General features: G+C 43.7%; 5 protein-coding genes across 9 annotated transcripts in view; 2 read left to right on the forward strand and 3 right to left on the reverse strand.

Moving 5' to 3' along the window:
• Window positions 1–19: 19 nt before the first annotated feature.
• Window positions 20–3,132, reverse strand: pnpla1 (patatin-like phospholipase domain containing 1). The gene is made up of 9 exons (XM_028994373.1): window positions 2,894–3,132; window positions 2,339–2,571; window positions 1,995–2,060; window positions 1,660–1,869; window positions 1,459–1,519; window positions 1,169–1,381; window positions 957–1,089; window positions 757–879; window positions 20–618 (listed from the first exon to the last, which is right to left on the reverse strand). Exons 1-9 carry the CDS (start codon window positions 3,102–3,104, stop codon window positions 489–491), a joined length of 1,380 nt encoding a protein of 459 aa, XP_028850206.1. The 5' UTR covers window positions 3,105–3,132; the 3' UTR covers window positions 20–488.
• Window positions 3,133–7,105: 3,973 nt separating this feature from the next.
• On the reverse strand, window positions 7,106–12,441 carry etv7 (ETS variant transcription factor 7). Of its 3 annotated transcripts, none has more exons than XM_028993801.1 (9): window positions 12,162–12,439; window positions 11,787–11,892; window positions 11,445–11,609; window positions 10,817–10,924; window positions 9,819–9,971; window positions 8,554–8,667; window positions 8,192–8,334; window positions 8,006–8,106; window positions 7,106–7,905 (listed from the first exon to the last, which is right to left on the reverse strand). In XM_028993801.1, exons 1-9 carry the CDS (start codon window positions 12,195–12,197, stop codon window positions 7,728–7,730), a joined length of 1,104 nt encoding a protein of 367 aa, XP_028849634.1. In that variant the 5' UTR covers window positions 12,198–12,439; the 3' UTR covers window positions 7,106–7,727. The 3 variants fall into 3 exon arrangements, with proteins under 3 accessions (XP_028849634.1, XP_028849633.1, XP_028849635.1); XM_028993800.1 differs by having other exon boundaries at window positions 11,787–11,949; XM_028993802.1 differs by lacking the exon at window positions 9,819–9,971 and having other exon boundaries at window positions 11,787–11,949; window positions 12,162–12,441.
• Window positions 12,442–12,840: 399 nt separating this feature from the next.
• LOC114798259 (24-methylenesterol C-methyltransferase 2) lies at window positions 12,841–14,255 on the forward strand. 3 transcript variants are annotated; one of them, XM_028993805.1, is made up of 3 exons: window positions 12,841–12,958; window positions 13,402–13,837; window positions 13,960–14,255. In XM_028993805.1, the coding sequence occupies exons 2-3, from the start codon at window positions 13,402–13,404 to the stop codon at window positions 14,154–14,156; spliced, it is 633 nt and encodes a 210-aa protein (XP_028849638.1). In that variant the 5' UTR covers window positions 12,841–12,958; the 3' UTR covers window positions 14,157–14,255. The 3 variants fall into 3 exon arrangements, with proteins under 3 accessions (XP_028849638.1, XP_028849636.1, XP_028849637.1); XM_028993803.1 differs by having other exon boundaries at window positions 12,842–13,018; XM_028993804.1 differs by having other exon boundaries at window positions 12,848–12,928.
• A 530-nt stretch (window positions 14,256–14,785) lies between these two features.
• On the forward strand, window positions 14,786–16,226 carry ube2t (ubiquitin-conjugating enzyme E2T (putative)). The gene is made up of 6 exons (XM_028994496.1): window positions 14,786–15,098; window positions 15,175–15,244; window positions 15,325–15,430; window positions 15,509–15,607; window positions 15,679–15,762; window positions 16,033–16,226. Exons 1-6 carry the CDS (start codon window positions 14,990–14,992, stop codon window positions 16,153–16,155), a joined length of 591 nt encoding a protein of 196 aa, XP_028850329.1. The 5' UTR covers window positions 14,786–14,989; the 3' UTR covers window positions 16,156–16,226.
• A 44-nt stretch (window positions 16,227–16,270) lies between these two features.
• The window catches only part of lgr6 (leucine-rich repeat containing G protein-coupled receptor 6), a 55,211-nt gene continuing 47,483 nt past the window's right edge, over window positions 16,271–23,998 (reverse strand). The window contains exons 9-18 of the mRNA XM_028994495.1: window positions 23,780–23,851; window positions 23,167–23,235; window positions 22,702–22,773; window positions 21,023–21,088; window positions 20,688–20,759; window positions 20,280–20,351; window positions 19,827–19,952; window positions 19,173–19,324; window positions 18,479–18,559; window positions 16,271–18,405 (exon numbers count right to left, since the gene is read on the reverse strand). Of these exons, the coding sequence (XP_028850328.1) occupies window positions 17,186–18,405; window positions 18,479–18,559; window positions 19,173–19,324; window positions 19,827–19,952; window positions 20,280–20,351; window positions 20,688–20,759; window positions 21,023–21,088; window positions 22,702–22,773; window positions 23,167–23,235; window positions 23,780–23,851 (2,002 nt within the window). The 3' untranslated portion in view covers window positions 16,271–17,185. The remainder of the gene's footprint in view (window positions 18,406–18,478; window positions 18,560–19,172; window positions 19,325–19,826; window positions 19,953–20,279; window positions 20,352–20,687; window positions 20,760–21,022; window positions 21,089–22,701; window positions 22,774–23,166; window positions 23,236–23,779; window positions 23,852–23,998) is intronic.

Raw genomic sequence — 23,998 nt, forward strand, 5'->3', positions numbered from 1 at the left:
GGCAGCCATGACAGGGACCCGGGGAGCAGTGTGTGGGGACGGTGCTTTGCTCAGTGGCACCTTGGCAGATCGGGATTCGAACTGGCAACCTTCGGGATTACGGGACTTTCTTATCCGCTAGGCCACCACTGGCCCTAAATAAGTCATAAGAGCAGAATTACACACATTTTCCTTGTTAATCGTCTGTATGTGTGATTTGTAAACTGGTTAAAATGAATTTGACCGAATGTTAATGTGTAATGGATGTGTACACTGTATATATTGCTGACCTGTACAGGCTAGTCTGTAATAAGTCACGTTCTCCCTTTGGAAAGCAAAGCGCCTGCAAAGCTCTCAGGACCAGAATCTCTTTTTCTGATGCTTGTGCATACCAGCGCTGATGATGAAATAAAATGTTAAATATTACATGTTGGAAAAAAACTTTTGATGCTCATTATCTGACTCGACATGACTTTTACTTAAAAACCTCCGAAACCCAGAAGAAAATGTCACTGAGTCAGGTGGCCACTCGCCTTCCTGTCCTGGTTTTTGCAGTTTTCACGCTCCAGGTCCAAGGTGAAGAATATGGTGTAGAACTGAGGTTCGGCCTGGCTGAAAGGAACGCTCCTTTTGTTGACCCTGGGTGAAGTGGACAGTCAAACTTTATTAATGAATACAAACCTCTACGCTAGAGAGTTTTGACGTTCTAGTTGTCTGTGACTCTGGAAGGTGGACCTAGCCAGGTTGAAATTGCACAATCAGTCATATTTATTGTACCTTTTCAAGAGGTTTTTCTTCAGAGATGATACTGACGTGTTCACAACAAAAAACATCATGCACTTAGTGTCCTGCCAGATCCAGAAGGCTATGACCAGGAAGTAAGAGAGCCAGTTCAGAAATCTGTAAGACATGAGTCGGGAGCATTCATCAAACCACAATTCACCCAAACATTCAATAATGGACATGCGTGGTGTTACCTGTGGAGGACTGTAACTGCAATATAAACAGGAAGTAGGATGGCAAGTAGCATGGATGAGAGAAATTTGGTTGGAAGATAAACACTGAGGAAGTTCATCAGCCCCATGTAAGCAACCACGTAGAACAGCAGATCTGTGAAGGAAAATGAAGCGATTCAGGGAAGGGAAGCGAGGAGCCAACGGTGCATCCTCAGATCATCATTCTTATTCACCATCTTGGATCTTGCTGGGAAGGTTGTGTTGGAGGGCTTGTTCAAAAGTATTTAGACTCCAGGACAGATCTTCAGGACCCTGGTTGCTTTCCAGAGGGTTGTGTTCTGCGCAGTCCTGCTCAACTTCATCATTCTCTGCTACCAAGGGGCCCTTCTGTTCTTCATTCTGGGGAACCAGCTGTGCCACCCAGGTAGGGTGGTGAGGTGTAACATCTGTAGAGATGAAGGTCTTGATTTATTCTCATTTTTAATTGTAGAATTCTTTTTACAGGTTAGATGAAAGTACCCACCGTTACTTTGCAGGTAGAACATGGTGTCCTGATATCCGTTATAATATGCCTCTTCAATTGCCTGAAAGCAATACATGTGCTTAATATACATCTAAACAGCATGTAAGCATGTAAGGGATGTAGAAAAACGTTTATTCTGTATTAACACATCTATTATGATGGCGTTATAGCCCATGAACGAACAGATGCTGTCGACCTCACCATCCAGTTACGAGGAAGAAGGGCATTGGCCAAGCGAAAGCTGTTTATCGCTGTGAACTGGATGTTGTAGTCATTCATGACCAGTTCGTAAAAATCCTTTGTGCCGTCACAAGGACAGATGTCAGTGTCTCCAGCAAATGGTGACACCGTAATTGTGCAGCCAGAGTCCTGAACGGGCCGGATATTTGTGAAGCCTCCATCAACATAATGCTGTGCGGAGACAGAATGCCTGTTCACTGCGAGCAAAATAAATGCTTCTTACATGTCCAGCAACAGTTTGTTCTACATTCGGGATGTCGCATGAACTGAAATGTATGGACCGTATATTTACGCACCACTCCTTTGTAACTTGGTGGGATCAGGCCAGAGTACCCAGGTACAAAACAGCTACACATGAGTGCCTATCAGGAAAGAAAGAATGCTGTAAGAGTGTCATCATATTATTCTACCCATGTGCTAGATAGCAATATGTCAGACAGACATCTCTATTGGTCAATATTGGCCATACAATGTTATGAACTTTTTGGCAAATATGATGACATTCACGGCTCTGCTGGTGAAAACGAATGAAATCGGTTCAGTAGTACTGGACTCAAGGTTGCCTACAAAGCAGGTGGCTGGTGCTGATCTGTTAGTGCTGCAAAGATAACTTCGAGTCAGACATGAATTCTTGGGATACCTTGACGAGCTCCTCGTTGGACTGAAATTCCGATACTAAAACATTCTTTCCATCAGATACACGTGTCATTGAGATGCAGAGTCGGCCGCTGGCAAGCTGGTGCGCATTTTTGGCCAGTCTGCGCCTCAGCACACCCTCCATCTGACCAAATAGGTCAGTGGCAGGATTGAGAGCCCCGAGCGCATGCTCCTCAACCATCTTAACCACCTTCACCACATCTTCTCTCACTGGTTCTGTTAAGAAAAGGACATGCAAGGAGTGGGCCTGGTTATTTTCTGTTTCATAAAGCATTATGTCAGTTTAAACATGGTATACTATTATGTTCTTATTTATTTTAATTATTTGATAAATATAAAAAAAATTCCACAAAAGCAAAGCAACCACCCTAACTTATTTTAACATAAAAAAAATATAAAAAAAAAAATATATATATATATATATTTTTATATCTATATAAAAAATATAAATATAAAAACTTAAAAATGTCCAGCATTTTTTGAGACAGAAGAAGAAGAGTCACACATCAAAAGGCACTGAAAGGTTTCATCACCGTACCCAAATCTGTGCCGCACACCACCGCTGCAGCTGCCAGTGCGCCCGCTGACGCGCCGTACACCCTGTGGGCGCCTCTCAGCAGCCACGGCGCCTTTTCTAGAAGACACTGACCCACGCCGAGCTGATAGGTCATCAGAAATCCAGAGCCGGAAAAAGAGATGGAATAATGCTCCGTGCCGGGCTGCGTGGCAGCATTAAATACCAGAGCCATTACTGAGCATGCAGCATGCAACTCTCGCTCAAATGCGGAGGGCTGTGCTGGAATCTGCCGCCTTTCCTGCATTTATGTGATGTGTGTCTAAGCAAAAGGGCGTGGTCAACCGAGACAGCAGTGACCGCGCACTGCAGACTTTGGCATGGCATTTGGATGGTGGATTCTGTTGAGATGTGGAGGCCCTCTGCCCTCTAGCATGGGAAAAATTATCTTTTATATGAAAATATAAATGCCTTACAATGTGCCCTATAGTGGGGTTCTCTGTGGGTACCTGTCTAATGGTTTTTCTACCTTGGTCCCAAAGGAGGTCAATAAGAGTAAACTAAATACACAAATTCTTTAAATTTTAGTATAATGCACACTAAAAGACTTTCAAATCACATGAAGCAATATTTTCTTCTTATTAAACATATTTAAACTGAGAAATTGTACAATTTTATGCACAAAATGAGCTCATGCGACATTTGATGGGGGTCAAGTTGGGACAGGGGCATGGTGTAGCATTCCATCTTCTGTTCAAAACAGGTTACGAGTTTCTGGAGTTTTGGTGATGGAATTTGGTCCTGTTCTTGAGAATGTTTTTCGGGCGCTGCTGGAGAGTTTGTGGTCGTGTTTGATGGAACTGATGGAACTTTGAGAGCATAGAAGATGAAACGTGGCTGGATCTTCCAGTAAGATAATGATCCCAAACACACAGCCCGGGAAACGAAGGAGTGGCTACATGAAAAGCATTACAAGGTTCTGGAGCGGCCTAGCCAGTCTCCAGACCTCAATCCAACAGAGTATCTGTGCCCAGCGACAGTCCCAGAACATCACAGGTCTTGAGAAGATCTGCATGGAAGAAGGGGCCAAAATACCAGCTACAGTTTGCGCAAACCTGGTGAAGACCTACAGAAAATATTTGAACTCTGTCTTTGCCAACCAAGGTCACATTACAAAGTATTGAGGTTAACTTTTGCTATTAAACAAAAAAAATATTTTATGCACCATTATACAAATATTTTTTTTTGTCTCTCACAGTTGAAGTGTACCTATAATGAAAATGACAGACCTCTCTCATCTTTTGAAGTGGGACAGCTTGCACACTGTATGTTGTTCCCCCCATTGTATGACCTTTTTATACTTTTCAGCATTCATATGTCCTTCCATAACATGCAAACTGCCTCTACTGTATGCAATCAAATTTAAGCAACATTCCCAATTGTAGGAGGCACTGGCCCAGATATTGAAATGATTGTCACTGTTGATAATGCATCAGTGCAGTATTCTGCTGTGCAAAACAAGCCACTGACTGTGTACAAGCACGTAACCCGCTAAATTCATGTCATCCAAGAAGCAAACATAACACTTTAGAATGAAATAAATTGATGTGTCTGCAAAGTTATGACTAAGACTGAATTTCCCTCTAAATTCAGAACAGAACTTTTCTGATTTATTTTATTTAATAATCCAATGCCTGAAAAAGTAATAGAGAAATAAAACAGGAATTGCCATGTAGCAGGAGAAGGATCTTTTGGTTACACAAAAAGTCATGCTCTATCCCAGACATGAATGTTTAGCCGTGAAAACCACATTTTAGTGTTGGAGACATGCAATGGAAATACATAAAGAGTCATTTATTAGCATAATGAATAGTGTGTTCACTCTCCTAACTCATGCATACAGTCAGTGACCATGAAGAACTGAACCTAATAAATAGCTTTTCTTTAAAAAATGCTTCATGTTCAATGTGTCCTTCATAAGTTTTATATAATAAATATTTCTAAGAACAGTTCACAGTCTTCCAATTACCTCTTCGATGATAAATGATTGATGATTGTGCAACACGTAGCTTTAATAATTTTTTATTCATTTTGATGAAATCATTTCAAACGATCAACATAGGGTCAAAATATCCTTTTTATTCTGGCCAACTGTATTGTAAGTTATTTCTCATGTCAAATTAAATGACAATTTAGAAACTTCAGCACCACTTTTCATGTAATAAAATGGTTGTAGTAGCCTAGGCTCTGTAGGCTCTGAACCACAAGACCCCAAAGTCACAGGTTCCTCACATACTACCATTGTGTCCCTGAGCAAGACACTTAACCCTGAGTGTCTCCAGGGGGACTGTCCCTGTCACTACTGATTGTAAATCGCTCAGGATATGGGTGTCTGATAAATACTGTAAATGTTGTAGCTATCGTTCAAAGAAATCACAAAAAAAAAAACTCCAGCAGGCCACATGTGTGCATGTGTCTGCTCAAACACACAGAATCAGACTCCACGAGGGCCCGACATCCACAGGTGGGGGTTCTGCTTACAGCCCAACACCGTGCAGCACGTTTGGCATTTGCCAGAGAACAATTCGGATCTGGCAGATTTGCTACTGGCACCCTGTGCTCTTCACAGATGAAAGCAGGTTCACACTGAGCACATGTGATAGATGTGAGAAGCTGTGGAAAATGTCTTGCTTCTTGCACCAGTTTGGCAGTAATGCTGTGGGGTGGCATTTCTTTGGGGGTCGCACAGCCCTCCATGTGCTCGCCAGAGGTAGCCTGACTGCCAAGATTTACCAAGATGAGATCCTCAGACCCCTTGTGAGACCATGTGCTGATGCAGTTGGCCCTTGCAGTTCCTGCAAGACGAAGGTATTGATGTTATGGACCCGCCCGTTCCCCATATTGGACATCTCTGTCCAGCAGTGGGCGGATGCCTTAGTCCAGGTCTGGGAGGAGATCCCTCAGGAGACCATCGGCCACCTCATCAGGAGCATGTCCAGGCGTTGTAGGGATGTCATACAGGCACGTGGAGGACACACACACTACTGAGCATTAACATCAAAGTTGGATCAACCCACAGTGTGTTTTTCCACTTTCATTTTGAGTGTGACTCCAAATCCAAACCTGCATGGGTTGATTAATTTGATTTTCATCAATAATTTTTTGTGTGATTTTGTTGTCAGTACATTCAGCTACGAAACGAACAAAGTGTATAATAAGAATATTTTATTAATTCAAATCTAGGATACCTTATTTTTGTGAGTGGCTGGGCCACCCACTAGAGATGAGGGCTCACATGCTTGGTTTCATCATTCATAATTGCAAAGGGGTTGGGGGGTCATGCCCCCCACATAAATCTGATCCAGCCAAAATATCTCCTCCCATGAAATCACATAATTCTGATTAATGCGTACATTTTATTGCTTTAATAACTTATTAATTTATTGATTATTGATCACTTGATTTAATAACCTTGATATTTTCTTACTCGTTTTATTTGCCAGAATAATAGAAAGTTTTATCATCTGGTGATCTTGAACCGTGGCCGTTTTGTACATTTGAGCCATACACGGCATCACACACACACAGACAAAATTTGTGCCTTCTGCGCATTCAATCCGCTATTTTACATTCCCACCATGTGGGAATTTTTTGCTCTCACTTTTTTTGAGGTTTCTTTGGTTCTGCAATTTTTGCTCTCTTAGCAAACGCATGTTTTGTGAAAATTTTACTTTGATTAGGGCGTCACCTTGTGTTAAAACTACAAATTACATGACAGTTGAAAAAATTCATGTGTGGGCCACATTTCACTATATTTTAGTAGCAGGGCACCATTTGGACACCCCATGGTATAAAAGTTATTGGCTACAGCAGGGGGACTTTCTGCTCATACAGCAGAATTGTTGCAGAACCTCTTGATCTTATGACATTAAGGCAGGGATTTATTCTCGAAGGTTATAGGTTGCTCCGTTCAGCTAACTACCAAGTTTCTAAGTGATAATATTGGTAGTCAGGTCACGTAGGTCACGTAGGTCACGCAGATTTTACTTTCATAATTATTTTCCTTCTAGTGTCAGAAAGCCGTCTGCATGCTAGCTCCTTCACCGTCACAGGGGCAGGAGTTTACATGTACATGGCGCTGAACGAATAAAATCCCGTTGGTCAGGTTATGATGGAAGCTTCGGTTTTGAAAGAAGGAAACCACGACATAAAAAAGTGATAATGCACATGGTTAAGTTTCATTTTCTGTTCCAACATTCACAGTTTATTTCTGTAACAGTGTAATCAGGATGAAGAACCATTTTTATTGTATATTTCCCTTGCGCATTCCCTGCATTGCTCCTTAAAAAGACCCTAAATTAAAAAAAAAAACTCTTTGCAGATGGAAAGTGACTTTTTCTGAGACTACTGTCCCTACATGAGATTTCTGGTGTAAGACAGAAAGTGAAAGACAATCAAAGGTTATAAATAAAACTGCCAAACTGAATCGTTTGGCCAATATATGCCATATTAAATTCCTTTATGTTACAACAAAGCAGACGGTGACAGTATGTTCATATTCAGGTACCTTCATGTTACACATACTGTTCTCTGTTCAACAGTCATTATTATTTTAGTTTTTTTTGTAAGAATCATTGTCCATACCCTTCTCCCTTATAAAGCATATAAACTGCAATTTTAATGCAGAAATAGAAATAGATTGACAATTAAAAAAAATAAAGCTGGACTGTACAGTGCAAGTGTGCTATCAGGAGATGATATAAAGTAAGGTGCTTTAAGTTCACATATTTCCCACAATTCCTCTCTCCTGATGCTGACTCTTTTGCCAGTTGGATACATTGAGCAAGTCGAGCTCTGATCATAGAGGAGGTGACGCTGTGGGCTCAGAGATGGGGGTGGGGGGGTCAGAGGTCGATTCCGGAGACACTTCTAGTGTGTCCTCTTTGCAGTCAGGCGAAGACGGGTACTCCAGAGGTTCTATAAGGTCTGGTCTTTCCCCTCTACCCTGTATTATTTCCTCTGGTGTCTTGAGAAATCTGTTGCAAATGGGAATTCTTTACTGCGCAATTTTACATATATCAGTTTTTTTCTAACACATACAATACTACACAAATTATACTTTCACTGGCAGCTCACCTGAAGAGAAGCCTTTGTCCAGTTTCTTTCTTGATGATATTGAGTTTGTAGTAGTGGCGAAGAGCCCTGGACATTTTCTCATAGGTCATGTTGACTCTGTTCTGTAACACGTCAAAAAAAAAACCTCATTTCAGTGCTGCTGTACTGCCACTTCATCAACACAAACTCAAACCATAGGCATGTCACCTTGTGGTTACCCCAGAGTCGAGCTAGACCATTTGGATCTACGACCCTGAAGATCATGGCTTCTGGATCCTCCCATCGGATGAAGGCCTCGTACCGCCTGTCTGAGAGCAACTGGTAAACATAGTCCCACAAAAGCCTGCAGTCTGGGGGTTAAATGTGGTGATGACAATGAATAAAATGTGGTCAAATGCGGAGGTGGACATTTCAGGTTCAGGACATAAGAGAATAGCTGCACTACTGCAGCGAGTCCAATTATGAACCGAATACTGAACTGGCTGGTTTTTATTGTGCCAAGCTTAAACGTCCACCTCCAAATAAGCACATCATCTTTGATGTTTACCACTAATAAAGGGCATGGATACCTGCTATTTTCCCATTGGCTTCACTTGTCTGATGAGCACCCGATGCTTTCTCTCTGCTGGACAGGTTTAATGGTTCTTCTTCATTGCCACTGCTCAACTGTTGCGCCTGATTCACTAAAAGATCAGTAAATGCAGTTTTAGGATGTTCTGTGCAACACATCAACAGTCGGTGAAGCTATCAAGACCTGGGGTCTCCAACTTCAGTCCTAAATCCCTTGAAAGTAATTTACAGTTTTAAAGCAGAATCGTGTGTAGCCCGACATGAATAGAATCTGTGCAGGACAGTTGACTTTCAGGACTGGAGACTGAGACCCCTTTATGGAATCAGACCTGTGCAATAATTATTGAACAGAACTCTTCTAATATTAAGCAAAAATAAAATGCTGGGAAAAGTTGTCAGTCACACAAATGAGAAAGGGGGTGGCGAGCATGTTTTTTTTTAGGATTAGAAAGATTTTGTTAAATAATTTTGGAAGATATACTGAGATACACAAACCTGTAGTCATACAAATAAAACTAAAAAACCATAATGTGAGTACTTGATTTTAATATGTTCTGCTCCTTATGATAATCTGACATAAAGTGTAAAGCAGGACGCTTTTTATGGATGTGACCAAATTCATTTAATTATTCTGACAGCATAAAAAACTTTGCACCAGTGGAAGATACCAAATTGTTGGGCCGACTCTGTAAATTATTCAGGGGTTTGTTTTGGGTGTATAAACCAATCACCTTTAAAAAGCAGTGTGCATAATCTATGTGCTAACAAAAGCACAAGGCCAAAGCTCATTTAAAAAAAATTCACACCTGCTGGCACCAAATGTTCACTGAACTCACTTGTTATTTTGGAGATGCAGGAACATGGTATTCCATCAACCAGTGGTTTAATAAACATGTATTAGACTGTGAAAGTAGTACCCAATAGCTCTCTCTCTCTCTCTCTCTCTCTCTATATATATATATATATATATATATATATATGTGTGTGTGTGTGTGTGTGTGTGTGTGTGTGTGTGTGTGTGTGTATATATAAACAAAACAAAACCCATTGTTATGACATTGATACAAACTACTGGCAAAAACAAACAAACAAACAAACAAACAATCAAATAAATAAATATTTCTCTTTTTTTGCCAGTAGTTTGTGTCAAGAGTCATAACAAGCATATGTTGCTTGTGGAATTGGAACATTAAACTTGCTTTTTTTCTACGAGACTCTCCTTAACCCGAGCTCTATAAAGGCTTGATGCTCTATGCTCACTGACCTAAGTGCGCATGTGGTGGGGGAGGAGTGGTGTGGAGGGGAGAAGGATGCTCTCTGAACTCCTGGTGGAGGTTAGACTGAGAGATGCCAGTTGCCGGTCTGGTGTGAGGATTCACAGGGCAAATAGGAACAGACCTGTTTGAGAGCATGGAAGCTAATGAGGGAGGGAGAGTGGGAGGGAGTGGAAGAGGAACAGAGATTAATTATTTCCATGAGTTAACGGTATATTGTAATCTTGCAGACGGAAAGAACGTCTCCATCTTGGCTCGACAGGAGCACCTAGATACAGTACAGGCCAAAAGTTTGGACACCTTCTCATTCAATGTGTTTTCTTTAAGTACTTAACTCCACATGTGTACATTCATAGTTTTGATGCCTTCAGTGAGAATCTACCAATGTAAACGGTCATGAAAATAAAGAAAACACATTGAATGAGAAGGTGTGTCCAAACTTTTGGCCTGTACAGTATCTGTCAGAACTTCTATAAGCCCTTTTTTGCTGAATCTCATCTGCTTTTGTTACTGACTCATCTCCTTTCACATGTCAGTTTCACGCAAGTTATATAATAGAATAAAAGTAGCAATGCGGGAGGCTTGTTTAGACAAGTTCACACACAGCCATCTGCCTCTATCCATGTTGTATTCACAGCAGGCAAAACCAGATCTGGTTGACCACGCCCACTGGCACAGTGTTCTATGCCAAACACCATTTTGGAAATCACGTGTTCCTGAATGGCATCAATGTTGTTTTGAGTAATACGCATGCTCTATGCAGATGTTCTACCACAAAGAATTAACATTTGAAATATGCTAATTAGATGGAAACCACTCATCACTCAAGCCAGTTTTCCTCAGCAGCATCAAACATCCCCCCACTCTTCTACTGCTGTGTCCTTTTAAAATACACTTTACTAACGTGACCCAACGGGGACATTAGTGACATTAGGACATGGTTATTAGTGAAAAGGAATTCATTGTATGTAAGTGTAGCGGCACTTACGTCCCATCAACCCCTCTGCTCTTGGAGGCTGGCACGACTGAGAGCCTGTAGTCGTGTGGACGATGCCACGCTGCTTCACGCACTGCAGGAGCTCATACAGGACGTCTCCTGTGGGGAACACCACAGCCAGTTAGTCTTCAGACCGCCTTCACGTTTCGGTACATGCTCAGGGAACATGTAGCTCTGAAAACCCGTCCTTTCCCCCACAACGAATCCCCACATCTCTCATGGAGACGATACTGAATACCGAAAGGGATTTCAAAAATGCTCAAGTGCTTTGATATGATCAACTGGCTGTGCTCACATAATTAGCATACAGTCACAAATAAATTAAATTAAATTAAATTAGACTGAGAGCAGACTTGCTGTCTCATTGTCGCCTCTAGAGGAGCACAGCGGTATTACAAGAGCAGGCACAACGCTGCTGGCTGTTCAGAAAATATCTCTGCAACAGTTGAAAACTGTTGGAAAAAAGGTGTATTCAGTTGATAATGATCAGAAAATATTAGAAACATAACAGCATGACAGGTGATTGATCATTGTAATTGTTAATATAATTGATAGAAAGATTTTGGACTCTGTAACTGACCAACAGGCCACAATGGAAATATGAACATAGGCAGCTGACCTGAACTGGGACAGCGGAGACGAAAGTCCTCTTTGGTCAGTAGGCAAAGCGCTTTGCCGTTCATCTCAAATTTATCATGGTCTGTCCTACGTAAGGAATATTCCTTCTGGGCCCAGCGAAGCCAGTGGATCACATCATCCTTGTCCCACAGTGACGGGTTAATTCCTGCAATTAAAGCAGACATGTTCTTTTAATTCATGTAAATTAGTAAATAGAGCATTTTATGGGGGAAATCATGAAAGATGGTTCTTTTTTGTAATTAAAATAAAGGACTGCATACGAATGAGTACAAATTGGAACAGCCGGTGTTCCGGATGCTTCTGGTATAAAACCGAAACCCACTGAGTCTCCCTGGGAGCTTGCACAGGTCTTCGTACGCAGCAACGTGGACTGCGGCCTCAGGGCTTCGCTGGACCTGGTGCAGCTGGGCTCTGGTCCTGCTGACCTCCTGCATGAGAGGCTCCACTGTAACTTCACGCAATGGACATGCCCTCCTGCGTAACATCTGCTCGTGGCGTAATAAAATAAGAGTGTAGATATATACTTTGCACACGAAGACTGTTCTGAATACGAGTGGCACTTCTGCTGCTTGGAAATCGTTCTTTGTGTGTCATTTGGAGAGGGCTTTGGACTGAAACGAAGCTGAAGCTGGCGAATGAAGGAACGAGGCAGAACGATCGTCCGCGTTTCCTCGTTCCCGCGCGGGGTCTCTCTTACCTGGACCGAAGGTGGCTCGGATGCGCCGTCACACATGTCGCCCCCCCGAGATGGAAACTCCGATGGAGAAGTTCTCGGCACCTACGGAACACGGGAGCTGCGGGGCATGGTCCTCCTCAGCCGCACGCAGCTTTCCGAAGCCTCTTTCCGGGAAATGAAAACGAAAGGGCCCGGATCTGCTGGCCGGGGAGGGGAAGGGCTGTAGCTCCGTGGGCAGCGACAAGGGAAGGATGAACCGAGGAATCGGTTCGAACCCGTTCGGAAGATGTCCTCTGAATACGTCCAGAAAAGAATTCACATAGACCATAAATGCAAAAGATTCTTTATTATTGGCTCTTTCGATGATGTAGACGAATATATCACACATAGCCGCGTAAAGTAAAAATGCAGGTCCAAAGTTTACTTTGAATTCTGGTGGTTGAGGTGAACATCGCAGTAGCGCCAGATCTCGGAAATAAATTAATCAACAAGGAAAAAACAAAAAAAATGGAGTTCTCTGTTCAAAAGAAGGCCCAAATAATTATTTTATTGTTTTTATTACTGTTTTTATTTTACATAAATTACAAAATCATCCCTAGCAATGACTTGGCTAACATTTGGCATTAAAATGCTTACTTCTTTTTAAAACGGTCGTACTGATGAACCGTGATTTGGTTGGAAATTGCGCCACCTTTCGGTGTCCGAGTCTGCTGCACAAGCCCCGCCCCTTCCCAGAAAGACGCGTGTAGGCGACAGTCCGGTCCTAAGGTCTGAAAGTGAAGTTCAAGGTTGGCCGATCTGATCTTCTCGCTCCGCAGGTTGTTGTCGGAAACGATATCATTTAATTTATTGTCGAAAAGGCTCGTCGTCGATCGAAGGTGTGTTTTTCACCGACGGTGCAAATACACCCCAGCAGTTACGTAACGTTTTCAAATGTGTTATTTTACTCTTTATTCCGGATGATACGACGAGGCGGTGCAGCACCTGGAGAATAGGCTAAATATTTTCTAAATATGTGATAATATAATATTTTATTTTTCATATTAATGTCAGCAGCTTTGCCAAGAAACATGGTCACAGGAAGTCGACGTCTTGCTTAAACAGAAATGGCAAAAAAATTGACTGCATGCATGCTTGATTTAGGAAACGGTGTAAAATATTGTATTATATTTAATACAATGTATTAAGAATGTATTACCTTTTGCTGCTGCAGTGTGGTTTTTTTTTCTCCTGATTTTTGCTTTGTCCTTGTGAGAAATAGATGTTGGCCAAAAAAATAGGTGAACAACTTCAGCGGCCGACAAAGTCTATTGGTGGATGGCTGGCGGACAAGTTCTTTAAATGGCACAACACTGTTTTGGAGGAAAACGCTGTGAAACTCAGTGCCATCTCGCCAGATCAGACGGTTCTGGAGCTCGGCCATGGACCGGGTCTGGGGTTAGAGGTGGCTGCGTCCCTCCTCCCGGGGCCCAGGGGGAAGCTGCTCGGGGTAGACTACTCAGAATACATGCACCAGTTGGCCAGCAAGAGGCTGCAGCCCTTCATCACTCGTGGGAAGGTGACCCTGTACCTGTGTGACCTTGCGGCAATGCCCATAGAGGACAGCAGTGTGGACAAGGTTTACCACTGCAACTGCTATTACTTCTGGCCTGACCTGAGAGCTGCCGCGACCGAGATCCACCGTGTCATGAAACCAGGTATACAAATAGTAGAATAAAAAGGCCTAGGAGTAAAGTGAGGGCAATGAAACAATGTGCGTTTGATGTTCTTGAATGCTTGCCATTTTATTTTAATGTATTGTTTTTATGGTTAAATATAGGGGCATTGATGGTGACCACACTCAGGCTTAAAAGTGTGGCCCTTGTGGCATCCAAAAATATGCTTCCCACTGAAAACTGGCAACCAGACATTTACATAGAAGCCTTAAAAGCCACTGGCTTCACTAACGTCCGCATGGAGGACAGAACTGACAAGAATATCACCTTTCAAGCCATTTTCGCCACTGCCTCAAAGTAAGCATTTCCTGTGTTAGTACTGACCTGGTGCATGGAGTCATGATGTTAGCGTGAAAAGGTATGATTATCTTGTCAATAAAACTACACGTTACCAAACACATCCATGCCCTGACTATGAATTTACGTCTTCCATGAGAAAGCACGAAACTCACTTTATCTAAACGGTTAATGGGAATTCATTACACACAAGCTGATACAATACAATCATGGAAATTGTTAAAGACAGTTAAATGAGTTTTTCCTTTATTCAACACAAAATCAACACAAAAATCACAAACACTAAACCAAAAACCTGAACATGTCATTAAAAAATTATTTTCTCCAATAAAATTAATAAACACATGAAAATTAAAATGCATACCAAGGTTTGAGTCTCCAATGCTTTCCTCGTGCTTTTCCTCTTTTTCCACTTACTTTTATAATACATTCTCTCTTTTTATAACAGTATTTACTCAGTGCATTCATTAATTACATTTTCTAAACCCGAAATCATAAAAAGCTAGATTCGGTTTCTTGAGCTGCGCTGTTAATCATGGCACTTGTAGTTTTCGATTGACCTGCCGATCAGGTTCTACGTACTCAGAAAAACTACATCTCCCATGATTCTTTTCGTTAAGCGGTAGTGTGTAGAAGACGAGGGAACCTTGAAAAACAGCTCCCGGCTAAACGCCGCGTACTTAGCAGTTCAGCACAGCGGCGTCATCGCTAATGGTCTCTTTTTGGTAGTTGAATTCAAGTTCGTCCATCCTCGTTTGCGCCAACGGTGGCAGCTTTCGAGGTTTGGAGCACAGGCGCCGAAGTAAAATTGAGAAGGTGAGCGTTACTGGAGCAGCCATGCAGAGAAGCGCTCGCCTGAAACGCGAAGTTCAGATGCTCGACACCGAGCCGCCTCCCGGCATATCTTGCTGGCTTCTGGAGGGACAAATGGATGAAATGCGAGCACGTAAGTCCGTCGTTGGGAAATGGGGTTGTGTTTAGTAGGCTTTCTGTCACTGTCTGAAGCAGCCTGTTCCCTACAGAGATTGTTGGAGGCTCAAGCACGCCATATGAAGGAGGGATTTTTTCATTGGAAATAAAAATTCCCGAAAGGTGTGTTGTTTTTTCTAATGACGCTTTTCCGTGATAACGGTGTCAGGATAAATTTAATAAAAACATAAATTTTCATTAAGGTACCCGTTTGAGCCGCCTAAAGTGCGGTTTCTAACACCGATATACCATCCTAACATCGACAACGCGGGCCGCGTTTGCCTCGATGCTCTAAAACTTCCACCCAAGGTAAAAAAAAAAAAAAAAAAACCCGCTTTCTGGCTGCGTGTGGTAAATATCGGTAAGATGTCCCCGTGTGCTGCTCAGGGTGCCTGGAAGCCTTCTCTCAACATCTCCACGGTGCTGACCTCCATCCAGCTGCTTATGGCCGAACCGAATCCCGATGATCCGCTCATGGCTGATATCGTGAGTCGCGATGCACAAAATACACACAAACGCACACGTCACGTTCCTCATGTCTGCCTGTGCACGTCTAGTCTGCAGAGTACAAGTACAGTAAACAGGTGTTCCAGGAGAAAGCGAGGAGCTGGACTGTAAAACATGCCTGCCAGAGGAACGACGTAAGTTCGTCCTGCTTATTATTAGCTTGTTGCACATCCCTGCACCACTAGATGGCGCTCTTCATCCTTGCTCTGATTAGCCAGCCATCAAATTATGACCAAATATTTGTTGTCGATGGATTGTTGTTGTCTCCCATCACTAATACGTCCCACCCAGTCCCACCACACAATCAATGTTACTCACATTGTGTTGTAATGTTACGGCTGATCGGCGACTTTTTCCATTTATTCACATTTAACTCTTCCTTCATCATCGGTGTTCATTTACAGGGTCCGATGAAAGCAGGAGACGAACGCAGTACAGCAGAATGCAGTAAGGAAAACGTGTCCCGCAAGCGGGACGCTCTCAGTGAACTGCAGCAAACGGAGGACTCCAAAAAATTCTGTCTTTAATTTCGTCTGTGTTAATTTCATCTGATGTTTTGAATGTTTCAGTGTGACAGAGTAAAACTTATTTTACAATACCAAGGCCTGGTTAATTTCTAAAGCACAATGTTCACTCATTTGCTTAGGATAATACTTTTATTTAATGTTTAATTTTATTTAAATCATATATCTTTTATAAGTACAAAGAGATATTAAAGTATGTACATCCAAAACTGGTGTTTTAATATAAAATTAAACTTTTGAAAAGCTTTTTGAGTAGAAAGACAATCAAGACACAATGTAATTGCATGCTAATTCAGAGGTAGTTACACTGTACATCTAGCTTACTTTACAAATGAGAAAGAAAGGTCCTCCAGAACATTAGAATAATTAAAGACATTTAACTGAAACTTCCTCATGTAAGAATCTTATGCGACTTGCATATAACAACGACAAACAGCAGATTATAGTGAACCGAATTGTCATTCTTGGTATGGACAAGGGTTGAAGTCCTGAGTAATAAAAATCCTACACCCATTTTAACCATGTGAGCATCTTAACGTAAACTCAGTTTATAAATATGACTCCTAAATTACTTTAAATCTACTTTAATTACAAGGAAAAAAAATATTTAGACCTTTACAAAGGAGGGTGTTTCAAAGAGTGTTTCGGGTTCCGCCTACATTCACTTGGCCACTTTCAGAAAATTGCTGACTTGTTTTTATGTGCCACTTCCAAATGTGTGTTCTGTCAGCACATCTTCAGGCATCATGGGTAATGTGCTGGTCAAGTGCAAGTTTTATCAAGTGTAAGTTTCATAAAAACTGCTGTTGCTGAGAATGTGTCTAAGAGCTAAAAGGTCAACAATTTATGCTTTTTGCTCATGTGACAGTTTGACATAAGAGGTCGATTGCATATGCTTATATAAATAAACTTTGTTTCTTAGTTACTGCACGATTCACAATGAGTCACGGAAGGTCCAATAAAAAGAAAGAAGTCCAGACAGATGAAACATGCTTCACATGGTCCGTAAGGCCTCAAATTGTCCCGTGTTGTTTTATAAGTGAGATGATGGTTGATGGACATCACAGACCAAGCAGTTGCTGCTGACACTGTCCAGCACGTTGCTCTTCAGCAGCTCCTCCTCCTTAACACAAAAACTTGGGATTGGTCCAGCCACGTTCTCCTGAGCTGCTGCTTGGACTTTCTGTTGGCAGGCGATGATGGGGACGGGGGAAAGCCACTGGTAGCAATCGCCCGTCTCCAGACTGGGTAAGGTCTCAAACATGGTGTCCACTTCAGTGAAAGACACCAGGGCTTGTGTGGAATCGTACGAGCTCTTCTCTGTCTCCAGAGAAGCAAACGAGTCCAGCGCTTCCTCTGGTGGCAAGCTGGCTCGTCCGCAGAACATCCTGGCGTCCTCGCGGAAGTGCGGGTTGAACAGGAGGTAGAGCAACGGGTTCAAGCAGGCAGGCAGAGGCAGGGCCACCAGGAGCACGGACTTGACCACCTCCTCGGCCACGGAGAACAGGCCGAGCAGGGAGGAGAAGGTGAGGAAGGCCACGGGGCAGTAGAGCAGGCAGTTGGTGAAGATGAGCCAGGCCACGTGCTTTATCATGGCGCAGTCCCAGATGCTTTCAAACTCGCCCTTGATCAGGTCCCAGTAGAGCTTGATGTAGGTGCCGGTGATGATGAGGAAGCAGAGCGAGTTCATCATTATAAGGGCCACCATGAAGCCTAGAGTGGATGGATGGCCCTCGGGCAGTGGTGACGGTAAGCACAGCGGCGTGCCCCCATACTCGCCTATCTTGATCAGCGGCAGTGCCGCCACGAGAACGGAGAGGAGCACGCAGGCCAGGGCGGCCGCCCGCACGCTCCCGGACGAGGGAGACTTGCCGTAGGCACGTACGCAGGACACGGAAATGCCACACTGCACTGCGGCCAGAGTGAGGAAGAGGATGGAGGCTTCAGAAGCCAATATGGTGACGAAGCCGGTCGCCTGGCAACCCACGCCCGACTCCCAGCGGGCGCCGTGCTGCGCGAACTCTCCGAACGTCAGAACGTCCACCACCACCAGGGTGCCGGTGCAGAGGCCCGTCAGGAAGTTGGCACCACTGATGGCGCCAATGATGAACTTGAGCGGGGACAGGTAGCTGGGCGAGCCGAACACGGACATGAGGAGCAGGCCGTTCCCCACGAGGGACAGCAGCGCGATGGCCCACATGCTCAAACGGACCACCCAGCCATCAAACATGTCCTCGCAGGGTTTAAAGGGACCTGCAGACAGGACAGGAGGAAGGTTTGTTGGTGTCCAAATCGCTTTCTGATTTGCGGTGAAGTCCGGACATACCTGGCAGGGGTGTGCACTGCACGCTTGTTTGGAGTTTGGATTCGTCCAGTTCCATCTGGAATTCTTCCACATCTGAGTCATCTACAACAAAGACACAAATGATACATGATGCGGGGACGGGGACGTTTGAACCTGGGTCTTCTGGTTCCCCACTAGGCTTCAATTTTTGAGCCAGTCCTTCAAGGGTTGGAAAAAAGTTCAACCCCAGGGAAGACCTAGGTGGGACCTCCTTGAACAGAGGTGCGAACAACAGTTTCAAAACTGTGAACATGTACGATAAGTGATTTAGTAGTATTCATCATCATCATCATCAAATGATGAAAGCACCTGTTTTATGAGCTAGATACATTTATCATGTAGTTACAGTGAATATTTAAGTGGACAATCATACAACGTTTCATTAATGCATGTGTGTAAAAATATGTACATCTGGCATGTTTTAATCGTACAAATGAAATATAACCGTGTTTCCACCTAATCAACATTTTAAACATTTTTACACTCACTCACACACTTTCCACAACCGCTTAGTCCTGCCCGAGCCCATCCCTGTACACTAGACCCAGGGTGAGGCGCCAGTCCACCACAGGGGGCGCACACACACACACGTACCATTCACTCACCCCCACGGACAATCTGCACCAGACAGACTTCTGGGACACGCCTTACACGTGACAGCCGGCGGAGAACTTACAGCTGTAGGTGTGAACAGGAAGCAATGCAGCGGCCTTCTTGTGCAGCTCGTCCTCCTCACTCGTCTGCTCCATGTTCCACTGAGCGGCAGGCCTGTGAGCGCTGCAGGCCCCGTACACACAGCACTGGTAGGCGTAGGGCATCTCCACCACCCTGTGGCAGAAGGTCCACATTATCCACACATCCCTACTGACGGTTCAACCGGAAGTAATAAATGGAAGTAATAAATTGTGGGTTTCTTGCTCTGTCCTCGCCCAAGCCCTTTAATTGTTCACTCAGATTTTTTATATTCAGTGTCATGCTGGAGCCAGAGCGCCACCTACCTAAGAGAAACTCGCCAAACAGGGACTTTTTTTAACACCCAAAAATGTATGTACTCACAACCGAGCTTCCATTGTACTCTATATGGTATGGTATGTATTATTCCGAGGTTATATGGTTTAATGTCAGGGTTAATTGTCTTAGCAGTCAAGTAAAATTTTCAGTGTTACAATAAATGAGCGAAACAGGATCACCAGTGACTTGGTTTATTTTTAAAAATGCTCCTCACGGGCCTCTAGTTTTTACATTCACATGGCACCATAAAGTTATTGACTCCGTCCCTTATTGGTAAATGTCCTAAAAGTGTGACTGAAGCCATTTTGCGCCGTTCTACCTCATCTGGGGAAAGTCTTCCACCCTGAACAAGCTGGAGAGAGCCACGTTTCCTCTCAGCTTTAGGTGCGTCAGGCCAAACAGTCCCTCCAAGGGCAACACCTTCAGATGGTTTTCTGTCAGGTCCCTGCGTGAAGAGATAGGACATTTGCCGTTTCGACAGAATTCATGGCAGGTGGTGCGTTGGAGACTCAAAGTAGATTCAATCTGATGCGTCTGCCCCACAGTGAAGGGGATTTCATTATTATGACCGCAGCTTTCTCAGAACCTACGCCCAGATAATTATCTTGACACAAGTGACACAAACATTCAATGCTGGTTGAGGGAATCTGAATGCAGAAGGGTTTTTGGCGAGCCAGGCTTCCATTAAATCGTTGGCATGCTGGCATCTGTTCAGATGCCTCTGGAAGTGGAAGAAGCGGGGTGTGCATGCCGTTCAAGGATGGGGGCTCACAATTTAACCAGGGACTGCAGTGACGTGAAGGCGTCCGCGTGGATGGCCTCGATGCCGTTCCAGCTGAGGTCTCTGCAGGGAAAGACGGGGTGCGACAGATGAGCATCTAAACATGGAAGCGTTCGTACTGACTGTTGCACAACGTGGCCAAAAGATGGGAGTGTTGTGCAATGTGTGACCTTCTCCACTAATCAGCCCTTTTAAAAGGATGTTCTGAATTAGTTTGCCCAGGTCTGAAAGTAGTTCTCAGAGGAAAGAGGCTAAAGAGGGGTGAAGTGTGCGTGTGCGAATAGTGCGTGTGAGTCCCGGTGTGTCCCCTGGACACCAAGCGTCCATTTGCGTAAGAAGGACGTGCTGAGGTCACGCTGCACATCATTAGCGTGTGTGCGAGTGCGGGAGGGCACTTACAGCGAGTGGAGAGCAGTGAGGTGCTGGAACGTGTTTGCTCCGATCTCTCGGATCTGATTGTGCTGGAGTCCTCTGCGAAGAGTCAAAACAAAAACACGAATGTTACCTCGACTGCACTGCTGCTAATTTGCTCGCTCTGGGCGTTGTACCCACGTGGGTTAGGCCGTGCCCATGACTCTATCGGGGACGTTTATTGTTGAAATGATGTCATGTGGAGGAATGGCCTCTCTAATGAGGAATGTGGATGATGATGGTGGCGCTGGGTGGTGTCGGAATGTGTTGCAGAGGAATATGACTTAATCTGAGGCAATGGGCAGAAGTGCTCTCACACTCACATTTCCTGGAGAGATCTGCAGTGACCAAAGCTGGGCAGCTCTGCGATCTGATTATGGGACAGTTCTCTGGAAAACACGAGATGTTTTTAAAGGCCCCCGCTTTCTGTGTAGATCTCATCACTCACAGAGACATTCACACAAGACACATGAAATCATGTACGCTCATACGTCACGTAAAGGTATGAATTACGAGTATGTTTGAACATGTTTTACCCAGATATTAAAATATGAAAAGTGAAAGTGAAGTGATTGTCACTTGTGATACACAGCAGCACAGCACACGGTGCACACAGTGAAATTTGTCCTCTGCATTTAACCCATCACCCTGAGTGAGCAGTGGGCAGCCATGACAGGCGCCCGGGGAGCAGTGTGTGGTGACGGTGCTTTGCTCAGTGCCACCTCAGTGGCACCTTGGCGGATCGGGATTCGAACCGGCAACCTTCTGATTTCGGGGCCGCTTCCTTAACCGCTAGGCCACCACTGCCCCAGATATGCCCCAAATATGGCAGTTAACAGTCAGCATCCACCTGTATAACTCTTGTGCTGGGACAGTACCCATCCAGAAGTAGGAAGATAAACAAAAAACTAGATCTCCTTTCACAAGATCTATAGGAACTATGATTTAGGTCCCTTTGGTGCAAAAGTGATAAATGTCAGGATATAACTATGTATTACTGTGCATTGTGCTTTATTTCATGATGTTTCATGATAATTTCCTTAAAATATCAGAACTCTGTTTATGATCTTGGTGCAGTTCTGTGTTGACACCTATCCACACACACAATGGCTTCAAACATGCAAAAAAAAAGAAAAAAGAAAGAACAGACTGACACCACATCACCTCGATTAAACAGGTGTAGTGGAAGGTCCATCTTCAATGGTCAATAATAAAACAATTTTTATGTATCTTTTCTCATCTAAACTGATCGACTGCCTTGTCTGGGACTGGAGAGCTGCTGCACCTTCAGACCAACAGTTTCCGTCACCGTCTCTCACGTTTACTTCGCCAATTCTGGATTAGAATGGTTCTGCGTAGACGAGGTATTTTGGCCGGCCGGAAAACAGTCCCCAAAGTGTTAATATTCTGCAAAATCTCAGTGTTTTCTTCATGTCCCATTCCCGGAGGTTAGTAACACTGCCTTCCCTTGTGAGCTTCTGTGATTGAAGTTTTCCACTTGAAAGTGCTTTACTCCGTGCTGAAAGCACTGCAGCAATTTTCAGATTTTTTTTTTTTACGGTGAAGTATGAAAGACTGACCAAAATCTTGATCAGTGGCATACCCACAAACCTTGGAAATTCTTAAACATTATAAGGACAGTGAGCACTTTATAACAACAATATAGACTTTGGCAGATTCAACTTTGCAAACCCTATTTCCATGGTTTCCATAATTCAATGTATAATATAAGTACTTGTTTACCCTTGTGGATCCCAATTGTTGGCCAAAAGTTGACCCGCCTGTTCTGGAAAGTTGTCTGTCGGTGCATTTCCAGCATACAACGTGAGGTGGAATTACATTTGCTGTGTTCCTGGCCACTTTAACTGATAACAGTAACGAAGCTCTTCCAGAAAGAACAGCAGCGCACGCATACCAGGCCTTGTTGTGGAACACACCATTCATTTGCTGCAGAGAAATTGCCATTCTAACGAAATGTTGGAAAGAAAGCTGGAATGCTTACAGGATTCTCAGTTTGGGCAGCTGCTGGCAGAGGTTTTGAGGCAGTACAGTCAGACCAGCCCTTGTGAGAGTGCTGAGAAACAAAAGGGATGAGAAGGTTTAGGCCAAGCTGAGCCAGCATCCATACTGTGCAAAAACAGAAATGAGTAATAATTGGTATCAAGGCATGTACAGTATACTGTCATCGCTCACTCACTTTCCATAACCAGTCCTCCTCGTTCACTCACACACTTACACCAATGGACAATTCAGGGTCACCAGTTCCCCTAGTGTACATGCCTTTGGACGGTGGGAGGAAGCTGGACAACCCAGAGGAAACCCGCGCCAACACGGGGAGAGCATGTAAACTCTGAACTGGGATTCAGAATCCACGTCACTAACAGGTGCGCCACCATACAGTCCAGTGTTACTGCTATATGTTCTATGAAATAAAATGAATTGTACAAAACAAGCGAAACAAACTCACAGAATTTCCAGACTGGTCGTCCCTTTGAGATCAGGAAATTCTTGTATTTCCATGGCACCATTCAGGGAGCTGCAGAATGCATTTTGAAGTCATTAATGCGGTTCGTTACACCAGCGTCCGAATAGAGACTCCCACACACTCAGCCTCAGACCTGGGCATAGTGAAGGAGCTGTATGGTGGTGCAGTAGAACAAACACCACAGTGGCACTTAGTCTGACCAACGGCAACAGGACGTCCAGGGAAACTACCGGTCTTTCCCGTTCGCATCACGTCATTAATACGAATTACAGGGGGAAAAAAGCTTCATTGCTCAAGCAGGGTGTTGGAGGTAACCTTTCACAGGATATTTTGCCGCTATGCAGCAGGCTTTAACCTGTTTACATAATGTCATGCTCCAAACTAACATTATAACATTTTTATTTATTGTCCTCTTTTCATGACAGAAAGATTTAATGTCAATAACAAGCTTAATTCTAAGATCACAGCTCTTAATAATAGTGATTTAGCAATTGACCAACCTTCCTGTTTGTACTAGTAGTAATGGGGAGAAGAACACTGAGAGCATGAATAATTGTACTGTGCCTTCATCATGAGGAATACACTGAATACTCACAGGGTGTGCAGCTTTGGTAAAAACTGGAAAGCAGATCGACCAACGGAGTGGATTGGATTCTCATAGAAATTACTGAAAAGGATTGCAGAGAGGAAATTTGTGGAATTGATGGTTTCATATAAAACTGAAATGAGTTCTGACACATTCCAGTCCACATTTGGAAAAACTGAGTGTTCAATCATTCAATACGTAAAATACATAAATTGTCTGGAACACTGT

The sequence above is a fragment of the Denticeps clupeoides genome, chromosome 10 (assembly GCF_900700375.1).
Source record: "Denticeps clupeoides chromosome 10, fDenClu1.1, whole genome shotgun sequence".
Lineage (NCBI taxonomy): Eukaryota > Metazoa > Chordata > Actinopteri > Clupeiformes > Denticipitidae > Denticeps > Denticeps clupeoides.

Coding starts and splice junctions, on each gene's coding strand:
- ube2t (XM_028994496.1), top strand. CDS start 14,990: ATGCAGAGAAGCGCTCGCCTGAAACGCGAAGTTCAGATGCTCGACACC. Junction 15,099..15,174: donor AATGGATGAAATGCGAGCAC/GTAAGTCCGTCG, acceptor TGTTCCCTACAG/AGATTGTTGGAGGCTCAAGC. Junction 15,431..15,508: donor CTCTAAAACTTCCACCCAAG/GTAAAAAAAAAA, acceptor TGTGCTGCTCAG/GGTGCCTGGAAGCCTTCTCT.
- LOC114798259 (XM_028993805.1), top strand. CDS start 13,402: ATGTTGGCCAAAAAAATAGGTGAACAACTTCAGCGGCCGACAAAGTCT. Junction 13,838..13,959: donor CCACCGTGTCATGAAACCAG/GTATACAAATAG, acceptor GGTTAAATATAG/GGGCATTGATGGTGACCACA.
- etv7 (XM_028993800.1), bottom strand. CDS start 12,197: ATGTGTGACGGCGCATCCGAGCCACCTTCGGTCCAG. Junction 11,950..12,161: donor CCGAGCCACCTTCGGTCCAG/GTAAGAGAGACC, acceptor CGCCACGAGCAG/ATGTTACGCAGGAGGGCATG. Junction 8,107..8,191: donor GACTCTGGGGTAACCACAAG/GTGACATGCCTA, acceptor GACGTGTTACAG/AACAGAGTCAACATGACCTA.
- pnpla1 (XM_028994373.1), bottom strand. CDS start 3,104: ATGGCTCTGGTATTTAATGCTGCCACGCAGCCCGGCACGGAGCATTAT. Junction 1,090..1,168: donor TCCCAGCAAGATCCAAGATG/GTGAATAAGAAT, acceptor TTTCCTTCACAG/ATCTGCTGTTCTACGTGGTT. Junction 619..756: donor AAGAAAAACCTCTTGAAAAG/GTACAATAAATA, acceptor CACTTCACCCAG/GGTCAACAAAAGGAGCGTTC.